Here is a 24219-nt window from a genome sequence, read left to right as displayed (position 1 = left end):
AGTCGTTTTCTCTATTTGTAGGTCAATCCTTCAAAGAATAGCACCTGCATGAAAACTGGTATAGGCGAAGCCTTTCTGGAAGCGACGCAGTCAGATGCACATATTGGTTATAACGCAGATGAAATAATGTGGTTTCAAGCCCTGCTCAGCCTAACCCCACCGCAGAACTTCTCCACTGGGACTGATCAGCAGCAAACTCTACAGCAAAAGCTGTTTCACACGGTAGAAAACATCAGATTTCTAAACCTGTGGATTTTGTTGATATTGACAATTTAAATTCACTTCTTCCGATATCTTAATATATATTCAGTAGCAAGACTCAGCAGTAATTCAGCAGCACAGCAAGCACAACTATCTTGATTTAAGGCAGTGTGTACCTGTCAAAGTTAGCAGTTACTAAAACGGCGACAAGTGTTGCAGTCTAAAACCATCACAGCAGTACCCCACCACCACCGCACACTCACAGTTGCCAGTGCCAGAAGCTGCTCACCTTGACGTGGCTCTGAGCTCCCAGGTTGTATATCTCAGTGGGTTTCACTTCATTAATGATCTTCACCAGGCAGGTGCTGTCCGTGAGATCACCATAGTGCAGCTTCATGTCTTCAGAGTTTAAGAATACAGAATACACTTTAGTCCCAGAACAACATGGCATTCTTGGTCCAAATCCTACTCCAGGTTTAAAATCCAAGTAAACATTTATTGGAAAAAGGTAAGAGATCACTGGCTGAACAAGTGGGTTTTGTTTTTTTTTTCCCCTGCTTTAAGCACAAAATACATTGTCCTGTGGGAGTAATGAATACAATTTCAGATTCTCTTTTCAATAATCTGATTTACCTAGCAACATTTATATCATTTGTTTAATAGTTTACACTTCATTAACCCAAGCTGTATAAATTAGATCAATGCCATATACAGAATTTCAGCCAAAAAGCAGCTATATTTTAGTTTAGGCTTCCAAAGCTTTTTAATAACTTCTTAAGCATATATTGATAGCTTTCTCCTCCATCCCAAAATGTCGCACATGTTTAAGTTCCTCACTGTAGGTAACTTCACAACTCAATAAAAATGCCTAAGGTACCTACAAGATGACTATTTAAGTAACATTGCAGTACAACCCACTGCATTTATTACTCGTTTTTCCATTTAAAAAATATGGATACACACTGGAAAGGAATTTCAGACAATATTGTAACTGTCAATGAAACATGGTTGATTATATTACATACCAAAATCTCAAAATATCAGTCATACAGCTGCTGTTTATCTCTTCCCAACTGAGTTACTTTCTAGTTTCTGTCTGAAAAAGTAGGTAAGAGCATGAGACCAGCTCCTGTCAAAATGAAGAGCCAGTTGCAATGGCTTATCAACCTGTCCTTCGTTTCAGACCCTGAGCTGTCAAGAAATTATTCCAGAAGTGAAATTCATTCTGATAAAACAGGTCCCATTTTCCTTTTATTTAGGAAAAAAAAGCACACCACCACACTGCTATTCACATATCTATTAAAAAAAGAAAAATCTTGTTATAATTATTGATGAATTAGCTGTTTACATTTACTTGCTACACTTACATAGATTTTCTTTTGATGTTTTTTGACCTTAATAAATTTTTGTTTACATTGCCCTATCTCCAGGAAAAAAGAAATTCCTATTTCAGTGCCATTCAGTGGTCTTCCCATTTGACAATGGCTACCACTTTCTTGGGGCTGTATCTACAGGTATAACCAACTTGATTTTTTTTTCTTTTTAATCCTGCAACCAAAAATTAAAAGGTTTATTACAAGAGACTACCAGTGACAGTACTTTTTTTTTAAATGCTGTAGAGATACGTGAGCTTTGTTTTTATTTGAGCTGCTTCAGGTTTTTTATGTTGGTTTTTTTTTAACAGTTTAAGACAGCAAGGAAGTAACAGATCATGCAGTTCTCAGATATTCAGCTTTGCACATTCCTATTTACATCCACATTGCTTGAAAAGGACAGTTCTGAAGAGGCTTCAGGAAGATCCAGTTGAAACTATGGCTAACAGGTAAGGGAATGGTAATGCAATTTTTTTTTTTTTTTTAAGAAAGAGATAACTGATTAAATACAAGGGCTGGCATGCAAGTTATCAGTTATCCGTGGTGTGGGCTGCCTTTATTCCTGACACCAGTTCTATACGGGCTATGCTGGAACACCACCACATTTCCAGTTGCATGGAATACAACTGTCCTGCTGCCTAAATGAACTTCCATACATGAAACCAGTTCTGCCTGGGGGCCACAGCATGCACAAGATCCCACATGGCTATAGGATAAAACCATTTGGATATTGGTGTTAACCTGCAATCCTCAAAACTGTTGGTGTCCAGACCACCTTAAACAACTGCTGCATTTTTCTTGCAACACGAAGTAGTGACCAAGAGCAAGCACCACCTCACCAGTTTCTCTGGTGGCAGTTATCGCTTCCTCCAGGACAACTCTGTGGGCTGGTGAGAGCAGGGAAGAACCTATGTACCAGAAAAGCAAGCTTCCCCTAGGCAACAGGGGGGCCTCTTCTACCTTGGCTGGGAGTTAAGCAAAATCTCACTGCCAGCTGAGCCAGCCTTCCAGAGAGGATGGAGCAGAAGACACTGTTACTGAGGTCTGCAAGAGGAACTGGTTCCTCTCCAGCCTAAGCAGCAGCCAAGCAGGAAAGCTGTGGCACAGCCAGGCTCCCTCTTCCTACACCAAAGACATCCAGTTCTGCTACCATCCCCAGGTCAGAGAGCAGTCTCAGAGCTTCCCAGGGCAAAGTGGGCCACCAGCTGGGCCAAGCCAAGCACCAGACACACCCTCCCATGACTACCGAAAATTTAGAGCTCTCAGAGGTGAATGCCCATTTTGGTCTGCCATCGAGTCTTCAAAGCTTCTTGTCCAAATGGCTTTTTTGAAGAGGAGTGGAGCATGAGGCTCTGTTCTTTTTCTGACCCATGAAAAAGAGGCCTTTCAAGAGTAATAGGCTAAGTGGAAAGACTCACTAGAAATGAGGTTTATTTGGTACAGATTTATAAACACAGAACAAATCTCAAAACCTTTGGGTTTTAGTAATATTATCCAATCTAAAAACCTCAATAGCTGGAGGGCTCACTTCAGGAAACACCTTGTTTTCCTTCTTGTTCTCCTTACTTATGTTGTAGAAAGAGGTTCCCTGTCTATGCAGATCATCACCTTGCAACGTGTAATCAGTTCCTCATGGGAAGAACACACAGGGCAAAGAAAACTAGGGTTTGCTCACATCAACCACTATTGCTTCTTTGCTTCCTTCAGTACTGCCTGGAAACCCATTGTTTCCAAACAGTTTCCATGGAGCAGCCTTTCCTGAGATTCCAAGTCCAATTCCTCCTCCCATTCACATGGCTGCATTCCTCAGTTAAAGGAAAGCAAGATAAGAAGTGGGGAAAAACATTTAAGGCCTGCTTTCTTTTTCCTTTCTTCCATCCCTTTCCTTAAATGTTCATATACATATTTATCACGATCTACATTGTCTTCTCAAATCACTTTTCATATTCACAAGATGGTCCTCACAATGCACAGGTTCCTGTTTGACTTCTTTTGCTTCATTTTACCTTGTGAGCCATGAATATAAGTCATGGGAAAAACACTTCTTACATTGTCCTTGACGGAAGCACAGGTTTCAGTATTCCTCATGAAGATATTTTATTCAATTTTACTCCTCTCTCAATAGATATTTTAAGGAGAAATGTACAGTCAGTAGCAACTATTCACAGCAAATACCACTGAAATCATGTCAGAAATTAAATATTTTTTTAAATTACAAGCAAAGATCAAGTGAAAGCTAATGGTTGCATTATATATTACAATTTGATTTAATTAGGCTCTGTTTAACGACAGTGGAAAGCAGACTTCAAAAGACATGAGATTTATTTACAGCATAGAGATATTTAGTATTAACAATACCTTAAATGGGAGTATTTAGGACAGTGTCAGTCTGCACAACTCTACAAAATACACATAGTGTAGGGAACTATATGCTTGTTCAAATGCTCGATGCTTCTGCTGAACTGGAGCCATCCAACATTTGAGTTTCTCATTACGTGACCAGTTAACCTTCTCTAAGGTAAACTGCTCAAAACAATTCTTGCAAAGCGTACACTAAAGGTAATAATTTCAGCTTTCCAAATTATCATTGGTAACAGAGAATACAGCAAATTTTCAGCAAATTTCCGAGAGCAATGCCTCTCCTTCAGGAAAAACAAGTAATCATATCCTTGGGTGCAGAAATTCAGAAGGTCCAAAGATTCATTCTTCCTGTCATCAAGTAAGAATTGATCATGGTGTCATACAGGCTGTGCCCAGACCTTCACCTCCACCAGGCACTAAGAAGCTCAGGAGGACACAGAAGTGGAGTGCTGAAGGTAACTGCCTCAAAAAACTATTAGTATTCTGATATCTCCGTATTTTCAACCTCACATAGCTTTTTGCAGGTCCAGCCATTTTCTAACAGCTACTGCCTAGCTCTGTGTGAACTGTGTCGGCATTTCTACACAACAGCAAGTGCCTTCCTGGGCCCCTCTCGTATTTTCCCCCCTTGGTAACTCACACAAGAGTATCTATACTTTGTGTCACGTTTCCAGTAGAGAAAAATTGCCACTTTTCCTTCTGAGACAGAGCAGCTAACATAAGAGGAAAAAAGGAAAGCTTAGTTATCAAGGTTTTTTGTTTGTTTTTTGTTTTAAATAACCAATCCTAAGTCAAGCACAACTTAAAAATAACTACTCCTTAATAAAGTTTATGTAGAGGAAACTGGGATTCCCTTGCTGCTCCCATGGACATTTCTCCACCAAACACACCACAGACTAAAAAAAAAAACCACCCTTAAATATAAAAACAAAGTCTTACTTCCTTCAATGTGAGCCTGTGGGTTCTTATAGAGATGTTCAATCCGTCCTGTATTAAAAGAACTAGACCGACGAACGATGCCGTGCACCTGGGGATTGAACAAGGAAAAACACAAAAGGAAAGTGGTCAATATTGAGAGGAAAGCGTCCATCATCATCGTCGCTCTTTTCATATACGTGGGCCTCACCCCTATACCAGTTAATCAGAACTCGTCTCTATTCCTAAAGATAGACAGTTATCCAAATCATAACAGAATACTTGGAGATTAGCTCTGATGCTGTCATATTTATTTCAGTACCCTTGAGTGGTTTCACCTTCTCCCTCGACACCACTAGCAGCCCAAGCATCACACACAGGACAGAAAACCCACTGAATTGCCCTAGAGCACCCAGTGAGCAAGACTTGCCAACGTCACTGGAGTTGGAGAGGTAATATATAAATCCCCAAGACAACCACATCTCCCTGGTTGCAGAGAACTCTTTCTGGAGCCAGAGATGATGGGCATGGAAAAAAAGCAGCAGCAGGAGATGGGGCTAGCGAAAGGAGAGAGGGGGCAGAGAAAAGGGAAGAAAAAGACAAGGGGAAAGAAGTGACAACAGCTGTAACGTCCAAATGTGTTTTAGAAAACAGCTGTTTTTCACTTTCTGGGGTGTTGGAAGAACAGCCAGAACAGCCAGAGTTGTTTTGTGCACCTCATGAGTCAACGTTCTCCACTGGGCTACAAGACACCCAGGCAAGCCTAAGGCCGAAACTCAGGTTGGGAATTTCCTTCCACCAGCCACAACAGCAGCAAAGTCAGCAAAAAAAAAACCCACTGGTTCTAACTAACATTAAAGAAAAGCCTGTTTGTGTCTAATACATCAGAGAAACTGTTCCAACACTGATCCCGTCTCCTCCTCATGTAAGATAGCCCCATGCCTGCTGCCAAAATTCACATTAGGTTACCTGCTGCAGAAGTTGTGCTTGCACAAGTGAAATCAAGCTTCAGCATCTGACAGCCCTCCACTTCTCCCTCCCTTTATTTCTGGAAGTGAACCCTTTATTTCTGAAAGCGAACCCTTACGCTTTGATGCATCCTACGCTTGGTTGCATTGGGCCACTACTTTACACTCTCACTTCATGTTAACTTCTACCTGTGAGAACACACCAGCAGGAACAGGCAGCGTTTGGGGATTTTTGTTTTTACACAGAGCACAAGCTACGGTTATTGACCCAAAAAACACTTTTTATTCCAACTTAACTGAGCAAAAAGGTGTGCGCAACCACAGACTGAGACCAGTTTGCTACTCCAAGAATGACATTTAGGTGGCAAGATCTCTAGAAACAGCTAAACAGCTTCATCTTTACAACTTGCAAGTCAAATTTATGACACCAATTTCCTTGCATAAAATCTCTTGTGTGCCCATGCTCACAATGTACCTTGTTCTACAACTCAAATGCTAAACTTTCCACAACTGAGTAAAATATTTGCATTATGAGGATCAACGGGGAACTGAGAAACTTGGCCCCTCAAAAGAAGCTTCCATCAAATAATGAATTTATGAAGATAAATTTTCAAAGTTATGCAGTTAAAAGCCCCATCAAAATAATTATTTACAGAATCTGTGGATAATTTATAGAGACATAGGGTTTACAGAGAACCACTTTCAAAAAAGGACACTTCCATAACAACTTCAATTTTGCAAAAGATGCTGGAAATGTTTTGAGCACTCAAATTAACATCTGCTTTGCTGAGTAAAAAATCAGACTTTGCAGTTTTAAAGCATCGAATTATTTTAAAGAAAGCTAACAGAGGTAATCTACAACTCTTCTAGCAAAATCAAATATTTTAGCTTGAAGTCCTGACGAGAGACTTCTTGAGCTCTCAATTACCTATCTCTGAATGAAGTCATGCTGAAATTCAAGTTCACGCAAACAATTGACCAAGAAGTCAAATCCTGCCAGCTCAAAGCCTGATGAAAGAGCGTGCTTGCAAGAGCTTTGTGTCAGCGGAATGACTGTGATACCAACATTTGACCAACGTGCTGTGCCAAATGCGATCACCTCAGGACTTCAAAAAGTCTCAGCAAACAAATCCAGAGAGCCTGTTGCATCCAGTGGTAACAAGAAAACATGCAAAGCCAGCTTTTCTTTTTTTTCCCCCTTTTTCTTTCCTCCCACTCCTTTTTCTGGTATGCACACACAAGAGAAAAAAAACCTGCCAAATGCTTAATCCATGACAGCTACCTTACCCTAAAAAAACCTGATGAAAAGTACCTTTGTCTGCATGGGACAGGTGAAATGCAAACTTTGTGACAAGCCAAAAATGTGTGCAAACTGGTTAATCTAGTTTACAATGTGGGATCTGTGGATTTTTTTTCTCAACAGGGCTTGATCTTTAAACGGATTGAAATTTTAAAAAAGTCCAACGAACCACCTTCGTTAGGGAGGCAATCAGCGATCACATGTACTCTTGTGTTCAGGTATTGAGGAACGGAGGTCTCTAGCTGGGAACACAGGAAATCATTCCAACAAATAGATGGAGAGTTGAGGATCAGAAAACAAACCCTCTACACAATTATTGTCACCTTTCTACCGTGGAAAGGGTTATATTTCCTTTTAGCTGCAGCTAGCTCTTCCCAATTTCATTATGGACTAGGACAGAGCATGTGGGTTTGCCTTTAAAGTAGCAGAAGCAACCACAATGATACCTCCCTTCCACAAATGGAACGGATAAATCGTAAAAATAATCAATTTACAACACTGAAAAACCAACACCAATAAGCAGATCAAAGCAGAAGAAAGGATGGAGTAAGCAAGGCGAGTTTAAGCACGTGCAAAAGCATGGGAAGCACAGAGTGGCTGAGAAGAGACTTCTCACTAACCCATGAAGCAGTATTACAACAGAAGAAATAAAGTCCAATATTAGAACAAGCATTAGTTTTCACTAAAAACACAGAAAATACTACATTGAGGAGAGATTAGTCTGATCACCCCTTTCATTCTATTATCACACATTTCGAAGCATCTTTCTTGACTGAGAAGGCAAACCTTCTCACATATATGCCCACAACAGTCCATAACCATCAAATTATACCATAACAATGTGATTGTTGCTTTGCTGGACCACAAAAAAAGCCTCTTTTGCCATAGCAAAATATGCAGCAAGAAGTAAGGAATCACACTCCCTTTGTGTTAAGGAAAAGGTAAATGAAAATCATGTGCTAAGCAAGAATATAATTAATCCAAGAAAAAGAGTGGAAAGTAACACTACCAAAATATTTGGGGGGGTTTCAGGGTTATTTTTTTTTCTTTTCAAACAGAGAAAGCAAAATGCAAGGTTTTCATTGCTGAAGTATAACTGCCAAAATAAAAGGGACTTTAGCGTGGAGAGGGAGGGAAGGAAAGAGAACAAACAAGAGATTCTTATTCCTTTCTGTGGTACATTGCATCATAAATTATTCCCTAATTCCTTACAGTTTTGGCTCACACGGATCGCTGCTTATCTGAGTTGGCGGGAAACATGCAAAGCAGTTTTACCCTGAGGAGAAGAGGGAATCCACCAGTGGACATTAGATGATAAATACTACAATAAGCTGGCATGATTACAGGCCATGTTGCACATTCCTCTCCGGACTTTTGATTTGTTATCTGGGGCTGGAGTGGAAAACATACGCAGGGAAGGACAGAAGCAGAGGAAGCTGGAGCTGCAGCATCCAAACGACTCCATCAGCCAGCAGCCGTTCACCGAGTCACTCACCTCGTAGCCTTTTTCCAGCAGGAACTCAGCCAAGTACGATCCATCCTGGGAAGAGTAAGATAGAGGAAAATGTCAGAAACACAGCGAATGGGACTGGGAGATTTGGACCGCTTAAGGTCTCAAAAAAGGGAAGAAAAAAGAAATTGCAGTGAGTTGACCGGGTAACCAGCATATACTTCGATTTCTACAGATTTATATACTGACCTAAAAATACTATAGAAGTTTTTTGGTTAATTTTAGATTAAGCAGCAGTATATTTTAAGATAACTTGCTTACAAATGCTCGTTGAGGACTCCCATCTCTTGAATCTCTTCCCAAGCTCCATTATAAAGTGCCGGGGGACATCTTTCCAAAATATCCTAACCACAGTTACTGAATTTGAACTATTTTAGAGATAGGGAAGGAAAAATATTCCAGAAAACCTGGTGCAAGCCTGGCATACTCTACAAACCAATGTGCCTCTGTGGCATTGTGTCACACTCACGTCTCCCTTGCACACATGTTCCTTCCAGAAGCCACCTGAAGGCAGCAATGATTCTGCTTGCCTGACCAATTGAGTTTTCAAAAACTTCCCTATATGCCCTATATTTATGCTACAGAACACAAGCCATTTTCACATATTTATATGATTTTGAGGGTTGAGAATTTGGGTTGTTTTGCTTTGGGTTTTTTGGTTTTGGTTTTGTTTTTTTTTTTTTTTCTTTTTTATTTTTCCTTTTAATTCCTTGTCAAGCTTAAATTATTAAACTCCCAAAAAGCAAATACTCCAAAACGCATGCTAGGGCATGCGTTCCTGAATTAAGACGACTCTCCTGGCATCACTATTGCCAGGATTACCAAATACAATAAATCATATTATCCTTATAAACGTGTAGGCACCACCACAAACCCAGCAAAGTTTACCCCTCCAGAAGAATGCTTGCTAACCAATTCACTGAACAATACCCATGTCCAAAGAGTCTGCATGATTTCACTGACTTTTTGAACTGGTTCTTCCTTTAATATGCAGGAGTGTTCCACCAGAGTCCATTGAATTGCCACAGAAAGACCATAGAAACATGAGATGCCACCTATGCTTACATGCTTAAACTCTCTTATGTGGGTCTGCTCCACCACAGTCACAGCCAGAGACATTTAAGTGCAAAAGTAAACAGGCACCTCTTTGGTTATCTTTTTAAAATCATGTTTTGCTGGAGAAGAACTTCTCACTTCAGATGAAATGAACTTTTCTTGTCTCATAGACAGTCTAAGGAGAATAACACACTTAAGTAAGAAATTTGAGATGCACTAGGAGGCCCTAGAGCAGCAGGACTGCCAGTGGAGACCGCTTACCTACACTGATAGCAAAATCATGTGTAAGTCCATGCAAAATGGCACGGTGCAGTGTACAAGGGGCATGTTGCTGTATGCCTAAAACTGCAGCATTGGAAAAAATGAGTCACTTTATGGTATCAACATTTCACAAATCCTTACAAAACATAGAAGAGCTTGAAACCAAGAAAGAAAGTCTCAGCTTACATACTTCTCCCACTACACCTGTATGTGCGTGTTCACATAGCTTTACAATGCCATAATCCGACAGTCATCAGCCTAGGACACCGGTTGATCAGGAACTTGACAACTCACATGTGTCACCGCATCACTAGAACAGCATGTATTTCTGTGCATCAAATGAAAAGAACAAGGTCCTACTGAAAGGAGAAAATCAAAGAATACGCAGTGGAAACTCTGGAAAAACATGGGAAGAAATCAGGGGATGACAACTACCTTTAATGTAGTTGTCAACTTTTCCATCAGTAATTCCTCCAGGATTTTAGCATAGGTGGATCACAGGGAGGAAAAGTTCCCAATTCTCCTTGGTTGCTCAGTCCACTAAAATAAAGAAATACACAAAATATAAAGGAGATGAAAGTGGGAGACCCGTAGAGTGCAAAAGAGATGAAAAAAGAAAGGCTATGACTACTTAGGAAGTTGATGGGAAACAGACTTGACTAGGATTGAACCCTGTCAATAAGGTCTTGTTCTTCTCACCCAGGCCATTGCTCAAACTTTCCAGTCGCCCTGGAACATTCTGAACCAGCAGTGGCACTGGCTTCCTCTGCGCTTCCTTTCCAGGTCTGTCAAGTGATAGGGCAGGGCTTGACAATGAGTGGGAAACAGGCAGCAAGTGTGAAAGCTACTGGTTTCTGGCTCGAGCACGGCACAGCTGATTTACTGTCTGGTAATCACGGAATCATGCTGTCCTGCACCGAGATACCGTATCGCGCACGGCCCCCAGGTTTCACATTTCCCTTCCTTTTTTTTTTCCAGTACTGCAGCTGTCAATGCAAACGGCAATCGGAGCAGCAATCAGTGTCAAAGAGTTTGCAGCTTGTAAGGATAGTACAGTTTCCATCTTTTCCTAATGAGGTCAAGGAGTAGATAATATTAAGTAAGCTCTATTAAGTGATTTAAACCTTTATTCATAGGAGACTGTATTACACATATAAATTCTGTTATCAAAGCTATTGATTTCCATTTAAACTAGAAACAGAGCTTTCAAGATTCAGGAATCACTAAACCAGGAAAGGAATATTAGAGGAACTAGGTGTTTAGCAAAACAATCTCGATTTTTGTTAGGGTTGGCAGATTTTGCTTTATTTGAGCCACCTGCAGTCAACTACATCCATTCCCAGTCTGCATCTGAGTAGGAATGGACCAGCATGAAGTGCACGACTTGGTACAATCCATGAAGCTGGGGATGGGGGGGTGGGGGGTAGGGTCTTCCCTTTTGTAAGAAATCCTTACAGTCACCTTGACCCTGTTTCCCCGAGTGTTTTACCCCAAGACTATCGATCTATATCATGTCCTCCTTGATACTGGAAAAAAAAACAATACTAGCTTAGGTGGCTGTGAGTACATGCAGCCAGCAAGGCATTAGTACACCCAGAGCCCATTCTGATCACTGAGTTAGCTATAGGTACCCTACACCCCAAAGCCAACCACAAAAGCAAGGTGCAAAAACACAGTCTATACAGATTGGAGCGCTTGGTTACTGTGTTCCCTCCACTGGGCAATCTGCTATTCTACTTCAGAAGCGTTGTCACATTTGAGAGCTTACTTCTGCTAGTGTAAAGTAGCCAGATATTGCTAATCAGTTTATAACAAATCAACAAAACCTCAGAAGACAGAAGGAGCTCCCCTTGTCTGTGGCCAAGCCATCAGCCTTAAAAGAAAATAGCCTGCAAACTGCCTTTAAGTAGGATTGCAGCGAGACCTGGCTCTGCACAGATATGCCAGACCAGCCTGAATGGTCAAAATCGTTTAGTAAGACATTAAATAAACCACCTCGGTTAAAACTGTTCCTCATCAGCACTCTGACATATCAGACTTGAAGAATCACTGTCTTCAGCCAAATCGTAGTTTGAAAGCACATCGAAATAATGATACTTCAGCTGGCTTCCAAGTCACAGCAGCAGGTTTCCAACTGCAGCTGCCTTACATGTCTGTAAAATTCCCAGACAAAAGAAAACAGTTCTATAAACTAGAGTAAGACAACTTTAGGATGCAATATTTTATGTTTAATATAGCAGTTAATGTCAAGAACTTCAATAGGCTTTGACATGCTGTCAAAGAAAACTTCTTCCAACTGAGCAAAGAAATTGAGACAAACAAGAGTTGGATAGTGCTTTGCCACAAACATCTAGAATGAAAAAAATACCAAGTTTGACTTGATCCATGAGTAAAGAATAGGATCACTTCTACAGAAAACTGACAAGTGGGATTAAACAGCCTGTTTAACAATCCAAATCTCCTTTGTTTTGCACCGTTCTGCACAGGGGAATTCCATTTGCAATGGACTCCTCTCAGATTTATGCTGACACGTGCAGTGAAGGCTGTAAAACCAACGCCAAACACAAGACGACATCCTCCTTTTCCTTTGATACAGCCACTTACAAAGTGCTTCTGCAGAGCTCCTGGATTCAAGAACTAGGTTACGTGTCCTACCGGAGTGTTCATACCTTGGAGAAGGGGACTCCCTCTTCCCCACAGCTCCTCTCTGCTGAGACAGAGGAGCAGAAGAAAGTACTAGATGGGTGAAGAAACAAGGGGAAAGAGACCAAAAGGAGGAGGAATAGAGTTGTTGTTCTTACTATTCCCAGAACTCCGGCGTAAGTATATGGAGGAGGTTTTTTTTCCAGAATGGGAAAGGAATTAAAAACCTAACACAAATGATGCAAGTGTATTATGACCATAACACAGAGGAGAAAGGCCTCCCGTTGTAGGGGTGGAAGGAGGAGGGAAGTACAAGCATTTGAGAAGAAACATCCCTGCAGTAGGGTGGTAAAAATGACATTCCCCACAAACACGCAATGTTAGGAGATCCCAAAGCCATGCAAAGGATTGTGAGAGATCCTGCTGCAAGATCACAGAATCACAGAACGGTCGGGGTTGGGAGGGACCTCTGTGGGTCACCCAGTCCAACCCCCTGCCCAAGCAGGGTCACCCAGAGCAGGCTGCACAGGACCTTGTCCAGGCGGGTCTGGAATATCTCCAGAGAAGGAGACTCCACAGCCTCCCTGGGCAGCCTGGGCCAGGGCTCCATCACCCTCAGAGGGGAGAAGTTCTTCCTCATGTTCAGATGGAACTTCCTGTGCCTCAGTTTGTGCCCATTGCCCCTTGTCCTGTCGCTGGGCACCACTGGAAAGAGCTTGGCCCCGTCCTCCTGACACCCACCCTGCAGATATTTGTAAGTATATATTAGGTCCCCTCTCAGCCTTCTCTTCTGCAGGCTGAACAAGCCCAGCTCCTTCACCCTCTCCTCGTAGGAGAGATGCTCCAGTCCCCTCACCATCCTTGTAGCCCGACACTAAAGAAACTGTCCACCAACAGCTCAGCTCTCTACTTCTTGTTGAAACAACGGCTAACATCAACCTGAACTCTCCAAGTTGGCCCCCAAGCCACAAGAGAGACAGGCACTTGATCGGGTAACGTGGTGGGGAAGAGAGCCTGCCTACTGCGTCATCTTCCCTACTCCTCATGCCCGCGCCCTTTGCAAATAGATTAGCAATGAAGCTTGAGTACAGAAAAATGCAACACACCCACTGTCAGATGGACTGTTTGAGGGAGGTGTTGGGTTTTTTTTATATTTCTACAGTGGAAGTGTATGATGAAATACCCGTCCATTTTCTACATGCTTATAGTTCTGCTCTGTACTTCTATGTGTCATAAATACCAAGTTTTCAGACTTCATTATTCCTTTGGAAAAAAAGCACCATAATTTTCCACATACGACGTGAAAAACAAAAGATGGTTATACTTCTAAAATTCAAAACTGAGTAAGGCTAGCGCCATGCCCTCAGGAATAACACTACAAAGGTGAGTTCATGAACCTTCAAACTATAGATAGGGTCAATTATCAAGGTCATTCATAGTGGTTCTAAATTCCTTTTGGACTGCCGTGCTCTGCTGCAGTTAAATTTTGATAGGTTCAGTTCATCTGTTTGGGGGATGGTGCTTGGAGAGGCACACGTTCAGCCATGGGACACGGTCTTCTTTTCTGAACGGGATCTTTCTGCAGTAACAGCACCAACAGCGCACTGCCACCGTTTTCATTTACCCTTGTTTGAACGAATGAGCTATACTTGCATTAAAATATGCAGAACTAGTGCCACGAGTAACCTTGCACAATAAATTGTTGCTTCATCAAGCTTCTGCACAGCTATAATCTAATGCCATTTCTGTGACTTCAGCTGGAGTGTGGTCACAGACCCTTTGGAGCAGGGACACGCCACTAAAGCAACATCTATATGATATTAATAACAATCCACAATAACAACTATTTATTTGTCTGTAGCACTCCAAAACAGCCTCCCTTAAAAGAAAAAACCCAAGACAGTATTACAGTGCATTGTTCTTTTTGCTGAAAAATGCATGCATCTAATCATTTGCAATGATTTACAGAGGAAATCGGTAATGTTTTGCAGCTACTATAAACAGAACAGTGCTGCACTTTGTCTCAAGTCTTCAAGGCAATATTCGAGGTAAAGCACTAAAGTGTTCATAAAAAAAATCCTCCAGACTGAAAAAATATGAAAGAACTATGAACTCTGAAGTATTTAAGTGATTTATTAAAGCTGCCACTCTCCCAATGCAGTAGTAGTTATTTTTCTATTCTGATCTGTATTCTGGCCAAGTAAGAATAGGAAAATAAGTGTCCTTTTGTTCCTGCAGTCAGAAGAAAAAGTCAGAAGGCAACAAACGTTAAAAAAAAAAGGTTTCTTTGTTTTAAAACATTCCCACTTAGTTGAAGGGTTTTTTGCAATGCATTAACTGCAGTACAACAGAAAAATTAAGTAGGAGGAAAAGTTGTCATTAGCAACAACAACTAGAACGCTCTAAGTTACTTTGCTCTGTTCCTTTTCGATTAAGAGTTGTTTAAAAGTAAAAGAAAAGCAAAGTTGCTTTGGAAAAGTGAATCACCCTGTTATTTCCTAGTCTGAGGTCCATCTGACCTCACGCACTGTTCCACTGGTAAACGGTTAAGTCGTATTAAGGGCTGCAACTGCAGTTACGGACAACAGCAACAAATTTTTCTTCCTTCCTCCCCCCAGCTATCTTTATATAAAACAACATTATTCACATCATCGATATTTCTAGCTATTCTGCTGTGAACCTCAGCACAGACACTTCATCTAAAGAACAAACCTCTGCGCCACTCTAAAGCCAACACGAACAGAATAAATTTGTGTAATTCGAATTTGCTCTTTACCATTAGGAGAGGCAACCAGTTACGAGTTCTTGCTTAAGTTAAGCCAACAACAGTAAGGGATGTCAGCGCAATGCTGCTGACATTCAAGTGCTGATATTTAAAAACATAATATCTTTAGTCAAAAACACATATGATATTCTGCAATATTCAAACAGCTTGCGTCTATCACACGAAAAACACAAAAATCCCAGCTCAGGAAGAACAAGTTACACCATCAAACTGAGTACACAAAGGTTTTTTCCTGATTGCAGGAACCTGTGACACTTAATGTGTTATTTCCAAATATATTTACCACAAATTTCCCAGTGACAACAGCCAGGTGCTTGATAGTTTTTTTAAGAGAGAATTACAAATCATGCCCCTAGACTCTCAGACTGTGTGCTCAAACATTCAGATACCCAGACTAACAACTAGTTTTCAGAAGTTCTGAAGAACTATTTTTATGAAGAGGAAAAGTATCAGTAGAGAGCCTTTTGAAAATTTTTAAAGGGCAAGCTTTTTCTGAATGCATGTTGTAAGCCATAATATATTACTTTTTTCTTCAAATATGAATGTCTGCTCTATACTAATATAAAACAAACCAATTTTGAACTCTGAATTTGAGAGAAATCTAGCTATATTTTTCTGTCTCACTAGCGAAACCACAGGGATCGGAGGAATGCGTCTGTAAACATGGAAATGCAAATCATACGGACAACAGCCCACAAGAAAATTAAAACCTCTACTTTTAGTGTTTGTAATAGGAAATCCATAACAGTTTTCAAACCCACAAGATGATTGTTTTGCCCATCCCTATTTCCTCCTACTCTCAAAACGCTGCTGCTATCAGACAGTCTTTCACCTTTCCAAAACAGTAACAGCCGCTCCATCAACAGCAGCCACGAGCGTTTTGGACAGGTCCATCCTGGAGGACCCTGAGTAACCCATTGGTCCCACCAGGTACCTGACACTGCTGCAGCAGGCTCGCAGGGGAAGCCCCTCGATCCGCAACTAACACAGCCTAACCCCAGACACTACCCAGCGGAAACCCAACCACGCCGAACCTGGCTGCACCGAGCAAAGCAACCAGGAAACCCAGGACTAAGCTGCAGGACTCACTCTCAACAAAGTAATTTTGACCTCAAAATTTGAGAGTTCAGAGTTGTCACAGTAAGAAAGCGTAAAGCCCAGAAACCATTTTGGAAGAAATGCTGTGTCTGTTACCTTTAAGACAGATGAGTAATTTTGTGAAGTGACACCAGGAGGAAAACATGAAATTTTAGCATGCCATCTTTAACACTCTATAGAGGAAAACCAAAATAAAAGCAATAACATGGCTATTACTGTAATTGTGGAGGCCAGCTGAACTTGTGACCATAGCTCAACACACATTCTACCAGAAATCATGGACTCACCTCACTCCCAGACCTACATGTATATATATATATATTTTTTTTTTCTGCAGCAGCCTACGACAGCCGCTGAGGTTAAAGCTGCTTTCACCATCGTAGTGCCAGCCTCTCGCACTGATGCTCAGCAGGCTTTCCACCGCTGCTGCTCTCTGCCTGGGTTTATGTTGCTTTAAGTTTAGCCCAAGACATTGTTTCCTAACAGGGTGCAAGGTCAATTATTTGAGAGAAACCAAAATAAACATCACACTTGTCTTGTTTGCATGAGACCAAAGCCTAATGAAGAAGCAAAATGAGCGTAGACAGGGAAAAGGGTTTTTAATTCATTCTTCTGTACTCAGTTTTACATACGGACATAGCAGTTTAGTCTGAAATGTTTTATTTAGAGAAACAGAGAAGAGAAGGCTGCGAGGGGACCTTAGAAATGCCTACAAATATCTGCAGGGTGGGTGTCAGGAGGATGGGGCCAAGCTCTTTTCAGTGGTGCCCAGCAACAGGACAAGGGGCAATGGGCACAAACTGAGGCACAGGAAGTTCCAGCTGAACATGAGGAAGAACTTCTTCCCTCTGAGGGTGACGGAGCCCTGGCCCAGGCTGCCCAGGGAGGTTGTGGAGTCTCCTTCTCTGGAGATATTCCAGACCCACCTGGACACGGTCCTGTGCAGCCTGCTGTAGGTGACCCTGCTTCGGCAGGGGGGTTGGACTAGATGACCCACAGAGGTCCCTTCCAACCTCTACTATTCTGTGATTCTGTAATTCTGTGAAACACAAAACCAGAAAGATTGTTCCAGTTGGAGCAGAGAAGCAACGCACAGTAAGACAACTTCTATTTCGCTCCATGTTTGCATGGTTAGAAATTTGAACCCGCAGTCAGGAATGCCTGATCGCTATGTTGGAGCTTTAGGGGCTCTAAGTCTTGCAGTGTTTGCTCGAGTGGAAGAAAAGCACCAGTCCTGCAATGATCCGGTCTGGGTCCCAGACATTTTCAGCTCCAGCACAAGCCAGCTCGTGTTGCAACTGATCATTAGCCTCTTAGGTATTGTCTCTCCCAGTTGTTATGGTGGGACCCTGGCATCTACTGAAGCACAAAGAGCTTCTTCAGGAACGCTTCTCATTTATGCCATTCCCACCTTTTCATTTCAAGGTTCTCTCACTTCTCAATTTTCATTAACAGAGGTCTTTAAAAGGTGACCCCCAACACTTTCCACACAGTTGTGACTATTCAGAGTAGCCAAGGCAAAGCATGATGATCATCATCCCGGAGCTCCAGGCAGCTCAGATTTCTTTTTATACCAGGAAGGGATACAATAAGAATCAAAAAACCCTATATCACAGCAATAAACTTCCTGATACTTTTGCAACGGACTAGAAAAGGAAATATCCAATTGAAATTTCAAAACAAACCAACCAGAAAAACCCCACAGAAACCCCAAAGCTAAACTCTTGTGAAAGAATATCACTATTTGGACCAAAAAGTTACATTTTAACTGACTCTATTGGGCTATTTGTATCATCTCCACTGTTTCTTCAGTTTCTCCTGAAGAAAGAGGAACAGGAGAGAAACGTAATGGGAGAACTCTCAAGAGTTGTTCCCTGATGTTCACCCCACCCGCACGCTCTTCTTTCCCGTAACATGGATGTGTTATGTATTTTGAGTCCTAAATACATAAAGCTACACTTGAATTCATTTAAAAAAAGACAAAAGTGCTAGGAAACTTCAGATGACAAGCTCTTCCTACGCCTTCCAAAATGTTATCCTCTCAAAAAAACCCTAGAGAAACAACTAGCGAAGTCAAAGCACAGTCTACCAAGATTGGAATACAATGCTTTTATCCAGTTTTTCCAAAGATAACACTTGCCAGAATTCCACGTTTCGCAACAAGTTTTTGTTATGCCCAGAAGCAGCTTAACAATGTTACACATTTTTAAGCAAGAGTAAATATGTTTCAAAAGTATTTTTGTTGCAGTCTATGATTTTTTTTTTTAAATACACAATATATGTTCCATAGTGTAATTGTAAATAAATTAAATACATGGACTCTGTGGGAAAACCTGATTGAATGAACAGCTCTATTAATTCAGGTAGTGCCTACCTTCCTCTCAGAAAAACAATTGTTGGTGAAGACGCTTAACTATATAATAAATTCACTCATATTCAAAACATTTAAGTACAGATTGATTGAAATTGGACAGCAGACCCGACACCTCCGTTCCACGCGGCTGCTCTGGCTAATCGAGTGTTCCAGTGCCACATGGACTGAGCTTCCTGGCGGCCAGAAGCCAAGCAGGATAAGGATTATCTATGTGATAGCAAAAGGATGTGGTATTTTTTCAGAGAAGGTTGCAGAAGGTCATCCTTATATTTACAGATATCATACAATGCCTTGTGTACCCAGCTTCACAGCTTTTCCTTGTCAGCTTCGAAAGGGGAAAAAACCCACCCAGTTTCATTAATTGCCAAGGTTCTTGTCTAAGGGGAAGTAGAAAGGGAAAGGGAGCAATCACCTTTGCTTATCCTATCTGCCAGGAACAGGATTTGTAGTAGATAGCTACTACGAAACTGCCAGCAATACCCATTCCTTCCATTCATACAGTATTAAAAATCTCCTGTGGTTCACGTGAGCAATAACCCCTTGCACCATCTTCAATCGCCGTTATCAAAAGAATTCTTTCAGCTAGCTGGCTTTCACTAATTGCGTCCTAATTAAGATTAGGACAGAGCTATACCAAGGTAAAGCAACTGTGTAGTTTAAATATTACCACATCAGTTTTGTTGCGATGAATCCTGCAGTTTTGCACAGATCTCTTGAAAACAGAAGAACTACTGAAAACATTCACAGAGAAGCCTTTAAGAAGCATCAAAATAAATTACTTTAAAAAGCTCGTTACAAACGTCTCCAACTTCTTTCATCTGCTGTTCCACAAAACCTGACACTCGTCAAATTCAGCTGACTTTACAAGCTGTGGAGAGACTGAGTACATAGGAGATATTTTAGTCAGTTTTTCTATATTGATAGGAATTTCCTCTAATCTCAAAGTTTCTTTGCAGTTCGTTTGGATCGCTTTGGGCCCTAGGAACTCCAGGAAATACACGGAAACCTCCCTGTCTCTCTCACTTTGCAATCTGGTCTGTCGCACCTATGCCTGGTTACATTCACAACAGCCCACCAAGCCAACACAGTATCACAATGTTCCTTGTTTGAAATTCATAAACTCTTTCATTAATTGACAAAGGAATCAGGGTACACTTTAATAGAACACACAGTAGCTTTGCAAAAAGGCAAATGTGAAGAAAATATTTTCATTACAAACATCACCGACACTTAAAAATGGCAACATTCTATCATTTTTAAGAAACACTTAAAATCTCCATAGCAGGCACAGGAAGAGAAGGCTTGGTTTTGTTAAACATCGAATGCAAACAAAACAGCAAAGTGCAAGAGGGCCTCTCTTCAGCAAGCATGGGGACTCAAAATGGCCCTTTTCTTCAGACAACACACTAAGCCCCCCTACGAGAAGATTATCACTTATGTTCACACATAAGTAGCTCCTAAAATAAGTACACAGGTCCTCTTTTTAATGCCATTGAGAATTACAGATCAGCACCACCATGGTTCTATTTGGAATAGTCTTCATGCTTCGTGTTTGCAGGTTCACCTGCCATCTGGCTTTTGCCTGGGCTGAGCCAACACCTCCAGCAAATAAGGACAGCAAATAGACATCAAGAAATTGCACCTTATACCTTATGAATCATCTTAAATGCTTAAGCATTGAATTATTACAGTATGCTCCAAGTAGGCAGGAAAAGGAAGCTTCCATGCCGAGCTACATCACACATGGAAAACTCATCTGAGCAGCCCTTAAGGAGTTCTTCATCACTGCATCGACTAAGCTGCTCTGCAAACTGTCTTCTCCCTCTACCTCATTTCCAGAGAAGGGGTATCATCCATTTTGCTTCCATCCTTCCCCCTTGAGGGTTACCCATTTTTCAGAAATCCTGAAGAGGCATGATAGCAGGACTGCTATTTAGGCATCCGATTATATGACCTGTGGCCTGATCAAACTATGCTACCTGGTACCCTTTAGAAGAGCAGCCTTGGTCTTTAGGAGCTGTTTGCACTTATTTAGGGCATCTGGAAATGTACTGGACAGTGATTCAAGAGCATTAATGAATATTTTTGTACTAGTGAACTTTCTGACAACCAGTAGGTGTATACAGCCAGACAGCTAGCTTAACTACTGTACTCTATCCTCAAAGACAACTCTACTTAAATGACATGAAATGCGTGTCCAGCTGGATGACAGGTTCACCATGAGCCAGCAGTGTGCCTTGGCTGTCAAGAAGGCCAATGGCATTCTGAGGTGCATTAGGAGTGTGGTCAGCAGGTCGAGGGAGGTTCTCCTTCCCCTCTACTCTGCCCTGGTGAGGCCCCATCTGGAGCAATGTGTCCAGTTCTGGGCTCCCCACTTCAAGAAAGATGAGGAGCTACTGGAGAGAGTCCAGCAAAGGGCTACAAGGATGGTGAGGGGACTGGAGCATCTCTCCTACGAGGAGAGGCTGAGGGAGCTGGGCTTGTTCAGCCTGGAGAAGAGAAGGCTGAGAGGGGACCTAATAAATGCTGATAAATATCTGCAGGGTGGGGGTCAGGAGGATGGGGCCAAGCTCTTTTCAGTGGTGTCCAGTGACAGGACAAGGGGCAATGGGCACAAACTGAAGCAGAGGAAGTTCTGCCTGAACATGAGGAAGAACTTCTTCCCTCTGAGGGTGACGGAGCCCTGGCCCAGGCTGCCCAGGGAGGTTGTGGAGTCTCCTTCTCGAGATATTCCAGACCCGCCTGGACAAGGTCCTCTACAACCTACTGTAGGTGACCCTGCTTCGGCAGGAGGGTTGGACTAGATGACCCACAGAGGTCCCTTCCAACCCCTAAGATGCTGTGATTCTCTGACTTGCTAGAATCCAGAAGAAACTCTTGACTGAAGAATGAAGAGGCTATTATGGTAATATAAACCTTACCAACCTCTACTGGATCCGCAGTCCATGGCTCATTCAAACATTATTCAGCTGACCCTTAGCAATGTTTTGTGGGACCATTTTTAATTAATTCCATTTTAATGGATGATTTTATTGACTCTAATATCATCTTACAGATAGAGCATGGAAACCAAGACAGACCTATGGGGTAACCGAGTCAGGCAGCAGCACCAAAACAACTGAAAGGCTCAGAAAGAAACCTTCATCCTCCCTGTCAGCAATCATCGAGTACATTGTGGAACCGCTGGCAAGACCTCCTATCGCATCTCATCACCTCTTTCTCTGGCCTTCTCCTTTATAAAATTATTTCCTCTTGATATCACCAGACACACAATAACTGGGCTAAACGAATTAAGCTTGCTGTCTAAAGCAATCCTCCCACCTCTTTCCTTTATCTGGAGTTCAAGCCTACACAGGAATATTGCAACACTTCTGGAGGGTTTTCATCATTACTTCTTAAGAGAAGCAGCTTCTTTTTCACTCTCTTAAGAGCAAATTGACAATACCCATGAATTGGGAATACTTTATTAAAATAAACCAGCTAGAATTTATATAGCTCTACTGCTATATATGCCATTGTACGCTACAATTTCTGATGCCACTAAAAATAAACTTGTTAAGGGCCTAGTTCATCACACAAAAATGCTACAACTTCTTACTGAAAGGGGAGGGGGAATAGAGAGAAACTTAAGTATGCTAGATGCTGAACAGGAATGCCTTATTCTTAGAATTGTTCTAGTTATCCAAGCTTTAGTGTGCCATATTTTGTGTTCATAGAAAGAGTTGTATAATACTTTATATTTTCATTTTACTTTCCACACATTGCATAATTTACAAGAAAAAGACAACACAGAAGGAGAAAGTTTGAATGTATTTAAAATGAACATTTATCTTTCATGTAACTATCCTGACCTGTTCTTAAAATTTCAGAACCATGGAAATTCTTTGCAAGCCTTTAGTAAGAGACAGGCTATAATAGCCCAGCCACACATTTCCTGTTCTGGGAAAGAAAATGGTCCAAGGTGCTTTAATTCAGCTATGCCTCCCAAAGATGGGATCGGCTGAAGGGCAGAAAACAGCTCAAGAAGCCTTCAGAATTACCAAATTCTGAGTTTTTACTGATCCATGAACTGCAGGTGCACAAGCATGATCTCTAGTACAGAATATTCTGTATGTGAGATAACCGCCTTGAACACATTTTCACCATTTACTGCAACTCTCCACCAAAAACACTCCCAGCTGCTTGAGGCAGGGGGCTTGTATGCCACTATTAGTCTTTGAATGATCATTTCATTTCAACAAACTGAATGCAAGTGCAAGAAAAGCATTCTAACCTCCCCAGTCGCTGTCAAGCAAACGAGAAGAGTTTTAAACGTTACACCGTTCTAAAATGGTACACACCAGTGTGGTCTCTGGAGGATAGCAGCCTTCACACTTATGAAAAGCACAACCTGAAGAGAGACTAATGGAAGGAAAGCGGAAGAGGACCCTCGCTTTGGTTTTTAATAATCACAGAATGTTCGGGGTTGGAAGGGATCTCTGTGGGTCACCCAGTCCAACCCCCTGCCCAAGCAGGGTCACCCAGAGCAGGCTGCACAGGACCTTGTCCAGGTGGGTCTGGAATATCTCCAGAGAAGGAGACTCCACAGCCTCCCTGGGCAGCCTGGGCCAGGGCTCCGTCACCCTCAGAGGGAAGAAGTTCTTCCTCGGGTTCAGCTGGAGCTTCCTCTGCTTCAGTTTGTGCCCATTGCCCCTTGTCCTGTCGCTGGGCACCATTGGAAAGAGCTTGGCCCCGTCCTCCTGACACCCACCCTGCAGATATTTGTAAGCATTTATTAGGTCCCCTCGCAGCCTTCTCTTCTCCAGGCTGAACAAGCCCAGCTCCCTCAGCCTTTCCTCGTAGGAGAGATGCTCCAGTCCCCTCACCATCCTTGTAGCCCTAATAGCATACAAAAAGGTTTTTATTCCAAAACTCCACGAACTAAGAACCACACAGTGCAGCCAAACACCATCCTTCAGACTGAAGACCACTAATTTTTCAATGCTCACCAGCAATATTAGCTGACACCAGAAGAGTACTTTATACTTCCCCAGAAACATTTATGTCCAGGATCACTAAAATGTGTCTATCCACCTCTAGCTCAGAGGGGATACGTTCCCTCTGCAGTCAAGCAGGCAGACCAAAGACTAAGATCAAAACTTCAGTCACAGCAGGTTAATATTCCAAGGACAACAAATTAACTTCAGATAAAGGAATCAAATCTTTCCTTTGTATTTCAAAGTACAATGCAATGGTAGCATAACTCTGGATCCCTCAGTACCATGGCAGGTTGAATTATTTATACAAATGTAGGGCTCCACCTCTGAAATAATCTAGAATTAGAATATCGACACCACTTCTTGCAACTTGCTGCTGAAGAGCAGAGCGCGTAGCC

At 41.9% G+C, this 24219-nt stretch overlaps 1 protein-coding gene across 2 annotated transcripts in view; it reads right to left on the bottom strand.

Moving 5' to 3' along the window:
- The window catches only part of GMDS (GDP-mannose 4,6-dehydratase), a 433606-nt gene that overhangs the window by 355308 nt on the left and 54079 nt on the right, over positions 1-24219 (bottom strand). Inside the window, exons 2-5 of one of the 2 annotated variants that reach the window (XM_075417178.1) lie at positions 10381-10485; positions 8614-8658; positions 4875-4962; positions 491-600 (exon numbers count right to left, since the gene is read on the bottom strand). In XM_075417178.1, coding sequence (XP_075273293.1) covers positions 491-600; positions 4875-4962; positions 8614-8658; positions 10381-10407 — 270 coding nt within the window. In that variant the 5' untranslated portion in view covers positions 10408-10485. The remainder of the gene's footprint in view (positions 1-490; positions 601-4874; positions 4963-8613; positions 8659-10380; positions 10486-24219) is intronic. The other variant, XM_075417177.1, reaches the window with a different exon arrangement.

Source organism: Opisthocomus hoazin, chromosome 3, assembly GCF_030867145.1.
Source record: "Opisthocomus hoazin isolate bOpiHoa1 chromosome 3, bOpiHoa1.hap1, whole genome shotgun sequence".
In the NCBI taxonomy this organism is placed as follows: domain Eukaryota; kingdom Metazoa; phylum Chordata; class Aves; order Opisthocomiformes; family Opisthocomidae; genus Opisthocomus; species Opisthocomus hoazin.
Note: the sequence above shows the minus strand (reverse complement) of the source record. Positions and strands in the feature narration are given on the sequence as shown.